Below are 18687 nucleotides of genomic sequence, written 5' to 3' on the forward strand. Positions count from 1 at the left end.
CGAACTGCACTGAATTTATAGATTAATTTGGGAGTATTATGGTTTTAATATTGTCTTCTGATCCATGAATATAGGATAGCTTTCCATGTATTTGGATCTCCTTTAATTTCTTTCAATGTTTCAGCTTTCAGAGTCCAAGTTTTGCACTTCTTTTTACTTTAAAGATTTTATTTGAGAGAGAGCATGGTGGGGAGGGCAGAGGGAGAGGGGGAAGCAGACTCCCCACTGGGCAGGGAATCCAATGTGGGGTTCAATCCCAAGACCCTGAGATCATGACCTGAGCTAAAGGCAGACGCTTGGGGCGCCTGGGTGGCTCAGTGGGTTAAGCTGCTACCTTCGGCTCGGGTCATGATCTCAGGGTCCTGGGATCGAGTCCCGCATCGGGCTCTCTGCTCAGCAGGGAGCCTGCTTCCTCCTCTCTCTCTCTCTCTCTGCCTGCCTCTCTGCCTACTTGTGATCTCTCTCTGTCAAATAAATAAATAAAATCTTTTTTTTTTTTTAAAGATTTTATTTATTTACTTGACAGAGAGAGAGATGACAAGCAAGCAGAGAGGCAGGCAGAGAGAGAGGGGGAAGCAGGCTCCCCGCTGAGCAGACAGCCCGATGCGGGGCTCGATCCCAGGACCCTGAGATCACGACCCGAGCTGAAGGCAGTGGCTTAATCCACTGAGCCACCCAGGCGCCCCATAAATCTTTAAAAATATATATATTTAAAAAAAAATAAAGGCAGACGCTTAACCAACAGAGCCACCCAGGTGCCCTAAGTTTTGCACTTCTGTTAAATATATTCCTAAGTATTTTACCCTTTTTGATGCTACTGTAAATGGAACGGTTTTAATTTCATTTTTGGATTGTTCACTACAAGTGTACAGAAATGTGGCTAATTTTTCTATACTGATTTTCTATCCTCCTTGCTTGCTTCGGTGTCTCTATGCTATAACATGGTACGCAGACACTTTGAAAGCTCCCTGGGCTAAGGCACGGCAAAATTCTGGAAGCAGGGCAAAACTGGAGGCCAGGCCAGCTGGAAGGCGGTGGCTGGTGGTGTAATCCAGGCGAGAGTGAGGGCGGCCAGCTTGGGCAGTGGCAGTGGGGAGAGAGGTGGGTGCCCTGGGATGGATGGTACAGGGGATAGGGAAGCATCAAGGGTTAAGGCCCGGGTTTTTGGCCTGGATCACACTTCCAGGACTGGGGAGGAGGCGTGGTGAGCTCATTTTGAAAGCGTGGCTTTGACGGGCCTTTAAAACAGCCCAGGAAGCAGCTGGATAAGCCACCAGCCGCCCATGCTTCCCCTCACGCACCCCCCGACACCAGGCTCCCCTCGGATCACCCGCAAACACAAGCGTGCGTGCGGAGAACTCCTTGCACTCCTGAGTGACCGAGGCGCCTTAGGCTCAGTCCCTGCAGGTCTGCTCTAACGAGCAGCTCCCTCACGTCACCAAGGTTGGCATTCCCCTGCCAACTGGAGCTCATCACCCCAGACCCTTAAACTCTGGTCCCCAGACAGCCCAGCCAGCTTCCCTCCAGGTGGGCGCCGGGAGGCCCCACCAGGCTCCTGGGCCTGGAAGGCAGGGGGCAGCTCTAGACTGGGCTCCCGCCTCGCCTGCTCTGCGTCTCATCAGAACAGGGAGAGCAGGCGAGCGAGCTGCGGTCAGGCGCCCCGGCACTGGCCTTCCCGACGCGAGCCCAGTCCCGAGTGCACACCCCATGGCTGGCTTCAGGCCTAGAAGGCTGCCTTCTGGCAGAGCAAGCCCTCGCCTGGCTACGCCAGTGCTGATCCGAGGGAGCGGTCCGGCCGGCACCCCCAGCCCCTGCGAGCCCCACTCAGTGCTCCCTGCGGTGGCTCCAGCCGGAGCTCGTGAGAGGCTGCTCGGACCCTGCAGCTGCGTGACGGAGGCGAGTCTCCCGCAGGGGCTGGCGGCTCACACGGGTGGCTCTAAGTGTGACCGGGGACAGGCCAAGGCCGCATCACCCGGAAGCCTTCGAGCAGTGCCACTTCCCAGGTCCCGGGGGAGACCTCCAGGGGGCTGATGCTAGCTCAAGTGTGAGAAGCATGGGATCAGGGGGTCCTTCTCACGCCTTCTCTTGGCTGCCCCAGCATCTCTCACCCTGAGAGCCCCGTCTGAACCCTGGGATCCCCCATTAGAAGGCCCATCCTACTCACGCTTCATTCCACAGACACTGTTGGTAACCCAAAGTGCCCAGAGAGTCAGGAATGGGAGCTGGGAGTAAAGCCCGGCCACTCCCTGGGAAATCTAGGCCAAATAACATGGCTTCTGAACCCCCATCCCTCAACCCCCCAACCCCTGAATGTCTAGACCATGGCCAATGAGGACTGAATCCTCACCACCCCATAGCAGTCCTGGGGAGGGGCATAACCTCTAGCCCCAGTTTCTGTAGCTTTAAAGCCAAAGCACTGGATGGGTAAACCACAGAACAGTCCGCCTCATGGAAGAAGCCAGAAACGAGGGATGTAAGCTCCAGAAGAGACCGAGCTGCTGGGTGGGGATCGGAGCAGGGGTGTGGCCTTTCTGGGGATGGGGTGGTTCTGGCTGAGAAGGGGCACAGGGGAACCTCATGGGGGTTGGAAATGCTTCGCCCCGATTATGGTGGCAGCCACAGACCTATGTACACATCTGTCCAAACTCATCCAACTGTGCATTTAGAGAGTGAACTTGATGATATGGAAGTTACACCTCAGTTCAAAACATTCGTAGTAGAATAAGAGGTTTGGAACTGCATGACTTCTAAAAGGCTGAGTCTAAAGTCTTGGATTTCCGTGATTCTGATGTGATCGCGGCCTGCTTGAGAAGCAGCGTCAGAGGGCAGAGCTCGGGATTCTGGGGCAGCGAGGGCGTCACCCCCAGGCCGCACTGTCCCCTCCCCTCCGGCTGCCTCAGCGGGCACGCAGGTCCTCCCCTGGAAGGCGCCTGCCTGCCCCATGGAGGCAGGGCACCGGGAAACGACAGGGGATTTCCAGTCTGTTCCAGGACCGAGCCCCTGGGGGTGCAGCCGAACGTCTCTAGTAGGAGTCACTGTTGTCAGTGCGCGCAGGTGGGAGGCAGTTAACTAATTTAATGAACAAGAATCACAAAGGGAAAAATGACGAGCAGGAGAAAGAGAGACAGCAGCCCCGAGTCGGTGACTCCCTACAGGATTACAAACATCCATTTCCGTCAGAGAATCTTTATTTTACATGTCTGCATCACAGCGAGAGAATCCAGCCCATACCTCACCCTGATTGGAAGCCCCACCCGGTCCGTGTTTACATAAATACTCTTCAGTGATCATTAGTGTTAAAAAAAAGAAATACTGAAAACTCCTGCATCCCAGTCTACCGTGGAAAGCAAATGATATTTACAGACATTTTCTCCCCCAAATGAAACTTATTTCTGGATTAAATGTGTCTGACTTCTTTTGAGGTCACATGACCAGGCAAATCCAATTTATGGTGGGAAAAGCTGCTTAAGGTGCCAAGAACCAACCCCCCACCCCCGGTTTGGCCGGGATTTGGGGATCCTTTTGTAGTAAGTATCTGAAATGCTAAGAAGGCTGCCTGCTGCCCCCCACCCCATCTGATTTGGCTGTCCACTGCACAACTTCAAAGATGGCCCTAAAATGAGCTATCTTGAAGTGAGTGAGCTTTTCTGTCTCACTTCAACCCTTAATTTCTCACTTTAACCCTTAACCCAGAACTCCTTCTTCCCCAACGGCCTGCCTGCAGACTTCCTACCCCGGAACTCAAACAGTCCCTGTGCGACACGACCTGATCCTGGCTCCCACACCGCCTAGTCCCTCTCTCGGTCGGGCTGCCCTCCTCACACAGGGGTTCGGGGGATGTGCATGTCCCACGCCCTAACAGAGAGACACCGAGAAACATTTTCCAAGAATAAGCCATCCAGAGGGGGTACAGGGTAGAGCACAGCCCCTGGGGAGAGCTGGAGTGTTCAGTTCACCTAAGCACACTGCAGGTGGGACAGGTATTAGCACCCACTCAGGTGGGCCCCCAGCACCCGGGAGGAAGAAACCGCGAGTCAAGAGCGATCTTTTCGAACATACGGCGTGTTCCAGATAAACGCCTTCTTGGCATACCAAGAAGTACCAAGTCAAAGCCTAAATTCTTTAGTGGGGAACCTTCTCATTTACCGACTGAATCCAAAACGAGAGAGACAGGTAGCAGCCACGGGCACTGGAGACCGAGCACATTCTCAATCTGTTAGAAGGCCAGGGTGGGTCAGACGAAAGCAAAGGGGGTGACTGTGGAGTGTGAGGCAAGGAGGGGGCTGGGATGGGCTTCCCTTGAAATCCAGCAGCGGGTCAGCAGGAATAGTCCCGCGGGCCCACGGAGTGCAGGGAGCAGTGCTAACCCCTTCATCAGACCCTCTAATGTTCTGAGAGCCTTCCTGGGGAGAAGACGCCTCCGGCTGTGGGAGGTGGCCCGGATGCCGCCTGCAAGTCAAACGGGGATCTTTCACGCTCTTCGGGGTCCGTAAGGACTGGCTCCTGGTAACAGGCTCTTAAGTATTCCACCAGAACACACTGGTGTGCGAGGGCCCAAAGCGCAACGCGCAGCATCAGTATGTACACTCTCGAGAAAACTCTCCTTGGCTTAGAAAGTACATCTGTCACACGGCTACCGGGAGAAAATGCTGCAGCGCACCAAAGCCTTCAGCCCCTAGTCCCAGACGGAGCCCATGTGCAACCGATAGCCGTGGGCTGAGGAGGAGCAGGAGGAGAGGGGAGAGGAGGAGGGGGAGGAGGAGCGGCTGGGGGGGGCAGGTAGTGGAACAAGAGGGAGCAGCTATCGGGAGGAGCTCACAACGCAGGAGCAGGAAGCGCACCGGGACAGGCACTGGGAGCAGGAAGAGGCAGTGCTGCGGGGCTGCCCAGATGTGTCCGGGAGAAACCACACCTGGACATTTTACTCCAAAGTGATTTTTTGGAAGAAAATGGAACTGACTCAGGCTACGATCGGGGAAGCCATCCTTCACACTGGAGTAAGCAGCTCCTGACGGGAGAACGGGCCACCAGTCCACCGGAGCTGGAGTCAGCAGGTTCGAACACGCGGCTACTGAAATTTTAAAGCATCAAGGAACCTAAGAAACAGGCTGATGGCGTTTTTGGCCACGGTTAGAAGCCAGGATGAAGAGATCGATGATTGTTCCTGCTGTCTAAGTAGTAATTTTCTAGCAAAACATACATACTTTATTACGGGACAACAGACCCTTTCCTTCCTCAAAGCTGGCAGCCGGCCGCCCGGGGGGCCCAGAGCAGCTCTCTCAAAGGAAGCAGGGCAGTCCTGCAGAGGCAGAAACGGGGAGCAGGAGCACAAGGCGAAGCTGTAAATACTGCCCATCGCTCTCACACACACACCCGAGCCTTCCTGCCCGGGCCCCAAAACGCTGTTCAGCTGTAGGAGCTCTGCCTCCCGACGCACCATGTGGGCTGCTGGAAGGCCCGGGGCGACCAGCTGGCTTTGGACCCCAGCAGTCATCTCTGCTCCGGAGAGAGCTGAGGGCGGGTCATAGCGCCCAGATGACGGACACCAGGAAGACATTTTCACAGAACAGGAAGGAGAGCTCTAACAACCTGTACAAATGTGGGAAAACCAGTAATCCCAAACTGGGGCTGGGGTTTTGATTTTTCTTATCACCGGGCCTCACTTCGAACCTCCTTCCAGTTACAATACAGGACTCGGGCAGACTCCTAAATCACGACCTTATCTGGCCTGCACCCTTCTGTTCAGAAGGGTCGCGACCATCCTGCGGCCCCTCAGCCACTGTGCACCTGAGCCCGGAGGTGCATGTGTGGCACCGGGAGCCCGACACTCTGGCTCCCGGCCTCACATGGCTGCCGAGGCTCGAGGCTCTGGCAGAGGAAGGGGGGAGCCACGGCCAGCTGGGGGGGGTGGTGCAGTCAGGTCAGAGCTGCCCCAACGCGTTCTCCTCCAGGGCTCCTTCGCTCCCTGGCTTCCAGCAAGTGAATCAAGGACACCTCTGCAGGGACCCTTTCCGGGGGAGGAGGGAGGTTTCATCACACTTCTGGGTCTTACCAAGAAGTCTAGGGACCAGTCAAGAATATCTGCTCTCAGGACGAACAGCAAAGGCGTCCCTCTGAGGGGAGCACCGAGGGGGGGTTTGATCACAGTTATGAGACACATTTTGGAAGTACTGGGACTGTGTTTAAGCCAGGAAAACAGTCTTAATATTCCCGTCCTCCCTGAAACCTCCTACTCCGATCATGTAGCCCCCATCTAAGAAAACAGAAAGAAGGAAGACAGAAAGACAAAGAAGCGGTCCCTTAAATAAATACTTAGGGCAAATTTCCTTGCTCCTCAAACTGGGAAGACACATGATCCCTGCCCTCAAATCTGCGGCAAGGCGAGCAGCAGCAGCCTCGGAAGACAGAAGATTCCAGCTCACACCCCATGCCCAGCCAGGACGGAACCTTTGTGCAGGAAGGGCCGCGCAGAGCACCGAGGGCTAAGGAAAGTGCATGAAGAGGACATTCTCCTGCTCCCTTCGTCCGGGACAAAGAGGACAGGAGAGGGACAACTGAGGACAGACTCTTCAGGTGGTGAACCTGGGGAGCTGAGGGCCACCCCCCGAATTCTGCAGTTTCTGAAAGACGCTTCCAAGCCGGGGAGGAGAGAAAACCACCTCCAGAGACGGCTGTCCACCCCCAGCCCCAGGCCCAGGCAGGTGCAGGCTCCTGGCACCCTCGGAAACGTTTCCAACAAAGCCACGGTTCAGCCTCTGGGCTCAGGTCTGGGTCACCATCACTCTGGAGGGGGATTACCGCCCACCTCCACCCTGGGGCCACAGTGGACCTTCTGAGCTCGTCCCACCATCCAAAGGACTTCACTACCAGCTGTACCACTGTTCCCCTGAGGCGGCTGCCGCGCTCCTCTCCAGGCTCGGAGAGTTTGGAAGGGCCCTCTGCTGAGTCTCCGAGAAGGAGCTCGCCATCCCCAGCCCCAGAGAGAAAAGCTGTTCAACACACCTGCTCTCCTGGCAGGCACGCTCTGGGGAGAAGGGGACGAGGTCTGTTTCATTCCTGTTAGAAAGCCTACCTGGTTTGTAGGAAAAACTTTTTAGTGATGATGATTTTTGCTTGTACTTAAATATCCGCTTAAACACTACCTTGTCTGCCCCCAGCTGCTCCTTTAAAGAAAACTCCTTCCCGTTTCTCCCCATATTTTGATTACACGAAACAGACACAGCCACAGCGAGAGAAGGAAAAGAGGTGGTCCTGCTCTGGGCAGTCAGGGGAGCCAGCTGTTTGAGGGAATCCTACTGGATAACGCTTTCTGAGCTTAAATGTACACTTCTGTCCATCCGTTAGACAACACCACATCCGCTTCCATCAAGAAAAGCACTTCCCACCACGGTTCCGGGGCCCTGACTCTGACGGGGATGCTCAGCCCCCAGATGACACAGCCCTTCTGGGAAGAAGACGGCAGGGCCTCTGGAGCTGCTGGTTCCTGGTCACTTTCAGAGTCTGGGGTCAAGGTCTGGGGCAACACTCTGGGCCAGGAACCCCGCGGCAGGCTCCATACACTAAACTGGCTTTTGATGGTGCCTTCTAAAATAACCTAATTTCATTCTTTTTTTTTTTTTTTTTGATAGGTTAATTTCATTCATTTTTGTACCCCAAAGATGCCACGGTGAGTTCCGTCTCTCTTCCAAGTCCCTGTATGCTGCCTCAGCCCCTGCTCTTTTCCTGCAGCCTCATTCCCGAGCCGGGCCCGGCCCCGGCCTCGCGCCGCTGCCCGCCCTCCCCGTCCGCCAACACACCTCTCCCTGCGGCCACACTCTGGGGGGCACAACTGCGTCTTTCTGGAGAGTTCCCAATTAAGAAAAAGAAAGAAATAGAAACTACAAACCAAGTCTTCCTCTTGTCCTCCTCTGTCTACACGCCCTCCCCACCATTCCCACCTGAAGGAGAATTCTAGCTGCCCATAAGCAGCCACAGATCCAGTTTCCATAAAAGAGAGTAAAAAATTAGGTTTCCGTGGCACTTTGTTCCCAGCCGCGTGCTCTGTGGTGTCACTGTCGGGAGGTGCTCCTGCTCACCACTAGGACGAGTAATAAATTAGAGGTTCTCTTGGACAGTCCCAGCCCCCAGGCTGCTCCGTCACGCGGTGCCCTCCCAGTCGCCCTGGGGTTCCACCGAGCCGTTGGTCACCTTCTTGACTTTCTTCATGTTCTCCATCACCCCTGATGTCGTCACTCTGAATGAAGAGAAAAAACAGAACAATTGGGAAAATCTCGGTCTTTAAGTGAAAGGCCACTGTCACCACGGCACAGCGGAGTGGCTACATGTCTTGGCTCTGGAATCAGACAGACGCAGGTTCCGGTCCCGACCCCGCTCCTGGCTAGCTGCGTAACCCCGCTAAGCCGCCTGCTCTCCCCCTTCTAAGTATGAGAAAGGGTTCCCGCTCCCCAGAACCATCATCAGGGGAAAATGAGATTCTCCAGAGCATCTTACCAACAACGCCAGCTGTTACTACTACAATCAACATTGATCCGGTCCTCGCTTTCCGTCGTGGCCTCCACCAATTCTAATGCTGCCTGGCTACGTGACTGTGATTACGAGCCCACCACCTGTGCCCTAACCCTCTGGAAAGAAAGCTCAGCAGGGGGAGTCATTCTGAGAGTCATGGGACAGAACCACAGGTTTGGAGGAACCTTCTGGCGCAAAGATTCTCTGACCCTCAGAAAGAGACCCAGGCCCTGGGCATGGCTGTCCGGGAGCATGTGGCTGGGCCTCCCCTCTGGGACCGGGGACAGGGGCCTTGCCTCTGTTGGTGCCCGGCACTAAGGGGGTCCCACAGAACCCTATACTGAATGTGTAGATCAGAGAGGGCAGAAGGCCGGCTTCAGAGAATGTGCAGAGCCCAGCAGAGCGGCCCTTTCCAGACAGTGAGTCACAACATCTCTCGGGAAGGTCGAGTGCAGGAGAAGACAAACTCTTGCCTCACCAGCTGTGAGCTGGACAGGACCTACGAAGGCGCTGGGGCTCTGGGCTGCTTCGCAGCAAAAGACGCCAGGCAGAGAGACTGAGCTCCGCCCGGCAGGCAGGGCTCAGAGCAGTCGCAGGACGGGGAAACTGCTCTGGGTGGGTCTGTACTGTAGACACATGACGTGGCACATTCGTCCAAAGCCACCGAAGACACACCACCAAGAGTGAGCCCCGAGGTAAGTTACGGACTCTGGGCGATAAGGACGGGTGAGTGTAGGTCCACCGACTGTAACAAATGTGCCTACCATCCTGGGGGTGGTGCTGATAACACAGGCGGCTACAGCGGTGGGGACAAGGGGCACCTGGGAAATCTCTGTCCCTCCTGTCCAGTTTGCTGTGAACCTAAAACTGTTCTAACAAACAGAATTAAAAACAAGTAACAAACACACCCACCAGCATCTACCTAAGTATACTCGAGAAAACGAGGCACCTATGTGCCCCATGATGGACCTACAGGAATTTCTGAAACAGTAAAATAAATTCCATCACTCAACTCCGATCTCTCCGAGGACTCTCCTCAACCGCCCACCAGCTACTGAATCCTTTCACCGACAAATGGTAATTCAGTGGCCCTACAAGGCACACACCTAGAGGCTGTCCAGTTGGACCTAAAGGCAAATGAGTGATTTTATGGGGTAAGGAAAATATTTCCCCCTTTATTTCTCCTTTCATTCCTGCCACCATGTTGCTGCTGTGACCAGGCCCCAAAGCCAGCCAGTCCTCCCCAGAGGTGGGACTTCTCCCAGATAGGAGTCCTCCAGACCTGGGGCTGGCTGTACTTCTGGCAAGTCAGGACAAGGTGGTCTGCCCAGACGAGGCTCTTAGGGGATCTGGGGGATCCTACATATGCTGCGAGTGTAAACACGGTCCCCGGACAAAGGGAAGCCCCCCCTTCGCCATGTGACCCGGCACCACTGCCTGTCAGCTGGCGCGGCCAGGGCCTGAGCCCGCCAGGAAGGGTGCACCTCTCCCAGGCCGCAGGCACGCACCCAGGTCTGGTCCTCTCGGGGTTGTCGCTGGACTGGGATATGCAGGGGGAGCAGCTGTAGGCCCAAGAGAACCAGGAGCCTTTCTAGCTCTAGCACAGCTTCTCCAAGCGCGTGGGATCAGAGAAGAAATGCACCCTCGAGTCTCCAAGAGTCACTTGCGGTGACAGCAGCTGCTGTCAGGCTGCGGCCCCTTCCTGGACAGGACAAGGCTTCCGCACAGCTGGGGCTGAGTACAGCCTGTTTGTCGGACCGAGTGGGGCTCGGGCTGCGGCCTGGGAGACACACCTGCTGCCTGTCTTTCCCCAACAAAACACTGCTTTCCAGCTGGTGGGCCAACTGAGAAAACAAGGCTCGCTCTGTCATGCCGGCCTGGGGCTGGGACAGAAAGGGACAGGAATCAGGGCTCTTGGGGCGCCCGCAGCCCAGCAGAAGATGGTCTCCCAGAGCAACATACGAAGCTGCTGGAAACAGACAGGAGAGCTCTGAGCAGGCCGGAGGAGGGCTCGGGGTGGGGAGAATCACCCCTGCCTAGGGCTGGGGGCAGCTATGAAGCCTGTGCGGAAGGAGGAGTAGCGGCAAGGAGGAGGGGAGGGAGGGCTGGGGAGCTTCTGAACAAAAGAAATGTTAAGGGAAAAAAGCATGCAAGAAACAGAAGAAAGCTCCCTGCGTGGTCAGGGAGTGTGAAGCAGCTGCTGGCAAAGGCAAGTGGCAGGAGGGTCAAGGGCAGGCAAGGCAGGGCCGTGGAGGGCCTGGTCTGCCTTGTCACGGCAGCAGGACTTCACCCTTACGTTTACGCCCGAGTTCTCAGTCCTGCCTCAGGCAGGATGCCCTGGGGACTTAAGAAAGGACAGAGGTACCTGAGCCTTGACATTGAGAATTAGGTCTCCAGGGGAGGAACTAGGGACTCTCCCTCGAAAACACTCCACAAGTGATTCTGGGAGCCAGGAGACCGGACAGGGAGGGAGGAAGACCGGGGGTGAGGACATCGGCTGTAGGAAGGCAGGGCGCTGGGGCAAAGGGGAGAGGAGACGCGACATTAGGTCCCCAAGAAATGGCCACTCACTCCATGTGGCCTGAGAAGAGGGAGGTATTTAGGGCAACGGCCACGTGCTGCTGCTGGCGAGTGGTGGACGGCAGCGCCCGCAGGGAGCGCGGGGGACACAAGCTTGGGTACCGGTGAGCAGGTGGCTAGAGGGACCTGAAGCTCAGAGGAAGCAAGTGGCTGGAGCTGGGGGCCGGGGTGGGGGGGGCGGTGTCAGAGGGGAGACGTCGGGGGCAACCTTGGGCTTGGGCGAGCCCTCCCCATGAGAAAAGGCAGAAGCCCCCACGGTCGGTGGAGCTGGGGAGCGTGTGAGCACAGAGGGAGGTCACGGCAGCAGGAGATGGCGAGGCGAACAGAAGCAGAGCGCGACGCAGGAAGGCAGTGATGCTGGGCAGGTCCCTGCATCCTGGGTCCCAGCAGGCCGCTGGCAAGGGGCAGTGACACGTGGCGCCCAAGTGCCGCAGACACGGCCCGCCAGCTGCTGCCGACCGCTGTTCCGATGTCGCCGCGGTGAGAAAGGAGCCAGCGACAGCCTGGCAGGCGGGAACATGAGGGCCTCCGGCAACCTCAAAGCTCTGCGGGCACCTCCCTGCGTGTCCCTCTCTGGGGGAAAATGCTGAAGGGGGACAACGGCAGAAAAGCCACCGGCGAGCAGCGGCTCTCAGAGACCCTACACCCAGGGCGGGAAGGGGCTCTCCGAGCTCTGGGTAGGCAGTGGGCGGCAGCGACTCCCAGGCTAACACAAACTCTGGGGACGCAGCCGCCCACCCTCACTCCGCGGCTGGGGACAGCGAGGCCAGAGAGGGCAGGCCTGTCCTTCTCGCTCTGCTCAGCCCTTCTCTGCCTGACGAGCTCCTTCTCACCCTGGCGGCTGAGATGCCCTCACTCCCGGCTCCAGGCACACCCCTGGCTGCACGGCGGGCGCCACGGCTGGCTGCATCCGTCCCACTGTTCCCCAGGGGCCCGCAAGCTCCCTGGGGGCCGGGCTGCTGCACTGGCTGCTGCTCCAAACTGCCTACAGGGCTGACCGGGCCGCTCACTGTGGGGCCCACACAGACCCACTGACCAGCTCCAGGAAGGCCCCTCCGGCCACCAAGCCCAGAGCCCACTCCCGGCAGAGGCTGTCCTGCCTCCAGGGCCAGCTCAGGGAAGCACTTGTGACTGTGCTGACTTTAGGACGGCACCTACGGGAGAGAGTGTGCAGGACAGAGAGAAGGAGCAGGGAAGTGTAACGGAGCTGGAGAGCAGACGGACCCAGTGCTGCCTCCTGCTTCCCTCCTCCATCTAAAAGGTGACCCACCCTTTCCTGGCAGACCCCTGACGATCTGTGCTTGCGACTGAACGGGCGTACTGCACACAAGCCCCATAAGAAGGAGGGCTTTGGGCGCCCACCCCCCTTCCGCTGCAACGTGCTGTGATCTGGGCCTGAGTGGCCCCTGGAAGCATCTGTTTCTGTAACCAAACCAAATGGTAAAGTATAACCCAGCTGAAAAGTGTTTTCTGGACTCGAGATGTGGAGAGGCCTGGGGTGAGAAACAATTCCATTCGTCTCTAATTGCTGTCTCCCCTTCTGCTGGCCACCCACTTGAATGAAGGCAGCGTAGTAGAGAAAAGGTTCCCGGCAACCATGAGGCCAGCGTTCTGGACTGGGCGGGCACCCGAGAGAGGCAACTTCCCGGCCCTGGAACCCACACCAAGTATTTCTTCCCAGTCTGACATCTCAAGATAGCAGAAAAGAATTCAGATCTCCAAGGACATGCCTAGCCTAGGAGGCGGCTAACCAGGTCTGATCACCGAAACTGCACCCAATATTCACTTTTTAATTTGCTGACTTTTTTGTGATAAATTCGCTTACCAAAATGGGTAAGCCTTTGCAAGCTTTAGCCCAAGGAGAGTCATTACAGAAAGAAAAACAGAAAATGACGGGAAGTTGGGTACTTCAGACCACACCTTCACTCTGCGGGCCCCGCGGGACAAGCCAGGTGGGGCTGGGGGGTGGCAGTTGCACGGACCTCGGGGCAGGCCGGGGCCAGAGGAAGGGGGGAGTGCTCTACCCGCACGAGGAGCCCGGCCCATCCTGGGCTCACCTGGCAAGACTCCCAAATGCACCGACTTCAGAGAAAGGGAGTGAAAACACGTAGAAGAGAAACTACCCAGACTCTCAATCAATAAGGGCCAGGGAGCGGCCCAGCTCACCCCTTGGGCGCTCAGATTTGTTAGGAAGAGGATTTGTTTTGGGGCGTGTGAGGCCGAAGGAATATTCCTTTCCACAAAGAGCCAGGGATATGTGCTCTGTGGCAAGGATCAGATGGAGCTCCTTCCGCCAGGAAACCCCCTCCACCGGGGACGACAGAGCGCTCCTGTCTTCTTAGAAAACACAAATAATGGCTCTGCTTGCCGCTGGCTTGAGTTATTTCTGGAAGATTTAAGAGGTGCCATCCAGGAAGAGCACCTCCAAGCAGGAGAGACGGGGGGACAGCCTGGGGCGCAGGGCTGAGGGCTGGAGTCCCCACCTCGGCCTGTTCTGCTCAGACACAGCTTGTTAATCCACAGAACTTTCTCTCAGCCAGAGAGAAGCCCCAGAACAATTTCCCTGCTGACTTAAAGGCACATGGCCTCAGTTGGCTCCCCAACTTCTTTTTTTCTTTTTAAAGATTTTATTTATTTATTTGACAGAGAGATAGAGCCCAAGGAGGCAGAACAGCAGGCAGAGGCAGAGGGAGAGGCAGAGGGAGAGGGAGAAGCAGGCTCTCTGCGGAGCAGCGAGCCCAAAGCGAGGCTTGATCCCAGGACCCCAGAATCATGACCTGAGCAGAAGGCAGATGCTTAATGCAGTGAGCCACTCACGTGTCCCCCACCTTCTTTCTCACAAGCTAAGCAGGACTAGTGTTCCGTGGAAACAGCATCCCCCACTAAACAAAAGCCTTCACCTGTGGTTTGACTCTCGCTGGGATATACTCAGCTTTTCCGCCACTGAAGAGCAGCTCCCTCGCTATCCCGGGACGGCTGACACTGAGCCACACAAAACACGGTGTCACCACAGCACTTCTCCCTTCCAACAGGAGCGTAAGCGGAGGCAAACACCGGGTAACCCTACATTCCGCTCTCTCCCCCAGCCCGCCAGAACCAAGGACACGCTCCTCCACACTCGTGGTCTGTCTGACCACTTCCCCCGCTTCCCTGCCCTGATCCGAGCACACAAAGACCCTCCTGCTAAAACAGTCACCACGTATCGCCAGCAAGAAATAAAAAACCAAAACAAAATTTTTAAAAATTCTGCCACGAGACAAAAATACCTACACGCTGCCTCTGCGCTTCCGGTGCGACGGCCGATGGAAAGGACACGGGAACGAACACCTCCACTGCTGGAGAACTCAGTGACCCAGCCAGTCGGCTTCCAGCTGCGACCCGGGGAAGCCCTGCCGAGGGGCGGCGGATGGACAAACACAGCCATCCCGCTGCTGCCTACCCCGCTGCCTCTCACTTGAGCCTGTCCAACCAAGTTACTGGCTCGGATTCTGCTGCTTCTAGAAAGGCACATCTGGCGGCTCCACTGCCTTCCCCTCTGGTATTTGTTCTTCTGTACCGAGAGCTGTTGTCTGGGGCCCACTGGTGAGAGCTGCCTTCCGTTGACTGTTCCTGTAGTGGGGCTGAGCACAGAGAGCGATCCTATGCTGCCCGACAGTCCAGCAGGGGCCAGAGGCTCAGCCTTTGAACTGGGACAAGTCAAAGGGCCGCCTGCCCAGCTGGGAGCGGCACACTTGAAACTCCGCCTTAACAAACACAACACCTGACCTGGCCCACCATAGTCCATCACTAAACAAGCCAATAGTCTCCATCTCTATTTCTTTTCTAGATAATGAGTGCCCTTTCCTGGAAAACAGGACCCTAAAGTCACTTGCCCTGGGACTCAGAAAAAGCCGGCTTGAACACTCACACAGAGGTCAAGCCGCTGTGCCTGCTGTGAAAACCATTTCGTTATCTGGTGCCAGAGGAGCCTGCGGACAAGCAGCAGACCCAGAGCCGACTCAGATGATCACGTTTTTAGACATCAGCTCTCGGAGGCTGGGGCCAACAGGAAGCGGGGCTGCCCATGCCCGGGACGGCTGAACGGGCCAAGCGGATGCCCAAGTTCTCACCACCAGCTCACTGGAAGCAGGTGCCAACGACGCTGGGGGATGCTTAATCGGAGGGCCGGTTCCACTTCCCCTGCAAAGACGGAGCGATCTTGGCAGACGCTGTACTTCAAACTGAGTAAGACAGCCTGCGGCTCAAGTGTCCATTTCCTTCTGCTAAATATAGAGGGAACACCTCGGGAGCAACGGAACGCAGGGAGAAGGCGCTCTGACTCCCAACTCCCACCGTGCTGTCTGGCGGGGTCCGGGGGCCGAAGGAGGAGGGACACGAGGGGAGATTGCTTACACGGATTCCATTTCCAGGTCATCCTCCTGAGAAAGCTGTAGGTAGGGGTTATCTGATGCCGGACGGAATTTACAGCCCGTTAGAACAAAGAATACCAGCGTGGCCATTTCGTCCAGGAGCTGCGAATTAAAACCCACCCCGAAAAAGGGATTATTAGCAAGGCTGTTCTTCTGAAAGCAGTGAACTAAAACTGGTGCAGTACCCGCCCCCCAACCAAAGGTCAGGGCAGAGCTGGGCTAGGGTCTCCTCACGAGGTGGGTCAGAGCCTCAGCTGGGAGCATTCTGCCCGGGGATGCCGGTTAAGACCCCAGGCTTTAATCAGTCTCCACCAGAATCTTTTAAGAGCTTCTTTTAGCCCCACGGTTCCCGCAGCGCCCTCAGCACCAAGACGGCGCCTCAGGGAAAAGTCTCATTGCTGTGGCCTCCGCCCGGAACTGGTGCGGCACCGAGTGCCGACGACACGTCCTGGCGAGAACAAGAAAGGGAACAGGCTCTAGATCATTCGGTGGCTTCCCCTAGGAGTCAACGAGCTCGAGTCTTTGGCCAAGACACTGTATGACTGAAATACTCGTGGGCAAAGAAGGGCGTTCTGGATTCTGATCTTTCCTGAGCCCTGTAACCGAAGGAAAACCACCTCTCGTTGCGTTTTAATTATCCAGGGCGAGGCTCACTCTCTCTGCCTGAGGCTTTTTTCTTCCAAGTCTTGTAAAATTGAAAACTAAAATCAATAATGCAATTACTTCCAGATTTTTCATGTAATCCAGCAGCTTTCCTGGGCAAACAGATCATCTTAGTTGTGGGCCAGAGGCGACAGGAGTGGCCACTGCCTGATCCCTCCTGAGCGACCTCACCCCGAACCCTCCCCTTCCGCCGCCCCCCAGCCCCTCCCCCGCACCCTGCGCGGTTCCCCCGCACCTGGTAGAGCCACTTCCACTGGAACGGAACGGCGAGCTTGAGGAGGAATGCGATGATCCTGGTGAAGTAAATGTAACACACGATCTACGGGGCAGGGATAAAGAAGAAATGAAATCAACATGGAAAGGACAGCATCGCTTCTTCCCAACATCTTGCTGTCACAAAGGAACAACAAAAGAGAAGACAGAATTCCCTGAGGAAAATCATTTGACACTTAAGGTGCCAATTAATAAACATAGCAGAGACAGCTTCTCTGGCCACCTCACTCAAAAGGACTTGGCCCTCACCTCTAGGGGACCACCCACCCGATGTGGGGAGGACAAGGCATCCGGTGTGGCTGCTCTGAACTCTCATGAACTCTCATGCCTTCTTCGCCTTTTCCATATACACGACCCACTGACTTCAATCCCCAAAGGACAGGATTTTTTCTTCCCAGGCCCTGAGGCATGTTTCTGAGTAGTGACAGCAAAACACAGCCCTCAGGGCCCACACCCACAGGATGTACCTGAGTACTGAGTATCAGAGTAACACCGAGTATTCTAGTAAGGGAAGATGTGGCAAGGATGTGGCCCCTGGGGCCTAGACTGCTCCCTGAGACCATGCCAGGGAAGGACCTGTCCAACCCACAGACAGAAGAGGGCTCAGAAACTTTCTTTTAGGAATCAGGAAGCGAACTCTTGAAGAGCTTTGTCTTTGTCTTAATAATCTTTGTCTTAATAATTTACAGCAGGTCCTGTCTTTTGGTGTCTGCTCATAGGGACTTTTTTCTCATTTTTGCAAATGACTAAAACAAGCAAGCCAAGGGGCTGCTCTGTCTGGCTTGTGCTTGGAAGGGCACCCAGAGAGACAAGCACCGAACCGTTAACGGGAATCACCTAGGGGAGGGGGAGGGACGAAGGGGTAGAAGATCAGGGTCCCTTTATTGTAAGAAAACATCAAGACTGTATTACTTTTCCGAGTATTTAAAGCCAAATTTAAACCTAACATTTAAGAAGGCGTGACTCAGCGGTTTAATTTCTCCGATCAAAAGACACAATTTGGTTTGATAAAACGAAATCTGCACGGCCCAGGTAGCACATCTCGTGCTTCTGCCAGTTCTTTGGAAGTTCATTTGTTCTACTTCTTGAACTGATCTTATTTACAGATTCAAGGTTTTTTTTTTTTACTCACCAAGACGTAATAGTGTCTGAAAAGTTTCAGCTTTGCTAAGTTAATAGCAGCTAGGGAAAAGAAAGAACAGAATGACAGGCACATTAACGTCTTTTCTCATTTTTAAAAGCAAGTGACATTCAAGTGCCCTCTGTTAGGAGGCCAAGTCTAATGCAGATGAGTACTGCCCAGGGGCACATCTATATTTCTGGAAAAGCATCACCTTGGAAGGATCACCACCACCCTCCCCCAACCAGGAAGAATCCAGGAGTTATGGGAGCCAGTGCAGCTCCCCATTCTGGGCTCAGGAGCTTTCAACTTGCCATGCTGGGGGGTATACTGATGCCACAGAAATCGGCAGACACTAAAAATCAAGCCACCCCTGCCCCCAAAAGCCAATGGTAAACATTTCAGCTCTGTCTCTGCGGCTGGCAGAGCTGCGCTCCCCACTAGGACCAATCTCAGGTGGGGCCCTGGGCATCCCACTAGCTGAGGGTCTAAATTCAATTAACCCACAAGTACATCTTGCAAATTTCGCTTGTAACAAGCCCTTTAAATACAACCCTGCTGGCTGTGTCCTACCTTTGGATCGCTCAAGGTCAGGGAGCCAGGACAGCTAACTTCCTGCCACCGCCTATGGCCATGAAATATTGATGACCACAGAGGGTAGCCTGGCTCCCTCCCCGATTAGCAAGCTTTTCATTCATCATAAACCTTCCTGCAGGAGGCAAATTAATTTGGCTTAATAGCATTCAATTACTGGTTCTGTTTAAGAATGGCACCGTGGGTGGAGAAGGTTCCTCTTCCTTTCCCCCCTCCTCTGGCTCATGATTAGTGGGGGGGGCAGTCAAGCTTAGGGTTCCCAAAGAAATTCCTGGAATCCTAAATTAATCTTCAATGTGATGATCGGCTAACAGTACGTGCAAGAACCTTCTGGGAGAAACTGAACTCCTCCATGAGGAGAGGATCAGAAAAGCTTCAGAGCAAATCTAACTCTCCAAGTTGAGAGGCTGTAACACCCAGGTGTGGAGCTGGGTTGGACTCATGCACGCAACGTTAGAGAAAGCCAAATGAAAGCAGGCGGACCAGCAAAGCTTTCTTAACTGGCAGTCTTGTTATTTTTAAATAAAATTAGATCTCTCTGGT

General features: G+C 55.3%; 1 protein-coding gene across 3 annotated transcripts in view; it reads right to left on the minus strand.

The window, feature by feature from the left end:
- Positions 1–3170: 3170 nt before the first annotated feature.
- GPR107 (G protein-coupled receptor 107) overlaps positions 3171–18687 on the minus strand; it is a 76514-nt gene continuing 60997 nt past the window's right edge. For all 3 annotated transcript variants that reach the window (XM_044264684.1, XM_044264683.1, XM_044264685.1), the window contains 4 exons: positions 17563–17612; positions 16393–16476; positions 15478–15596; positions 3171–8233 (listed from right to left, as the gene is read on the minus strand). In XM_044264684.1, the coding sequence (XP_044120619.1) occupies positions 8137–8233; positions 15478–15596; positions 16393–16476; positions 17563–17612 (350 nt within the window). In that variant the 3' untranslated portion in view covers positions 3171–8136. The remainder of the gene's footprint in view (positions 8234–15477; positions 15597–16392; positions 16477–17562; positions 17613–18687) is intronic.

The sequence above is a fragment of the Neovison vison genome, chromosome 9, assembly GCF_020171115.1.
Source record: "Neovison vison isolate M4711 chromosome 9, ASM_NN_V1, whole genome shotgun sequence".
In the NCBI taxonomy this organism is placed as follows: Eukaryota; Metazoa; Chordata; class Mammalia; order Carnivora; family Mustelidae; genus Neogale; species Neogale vison.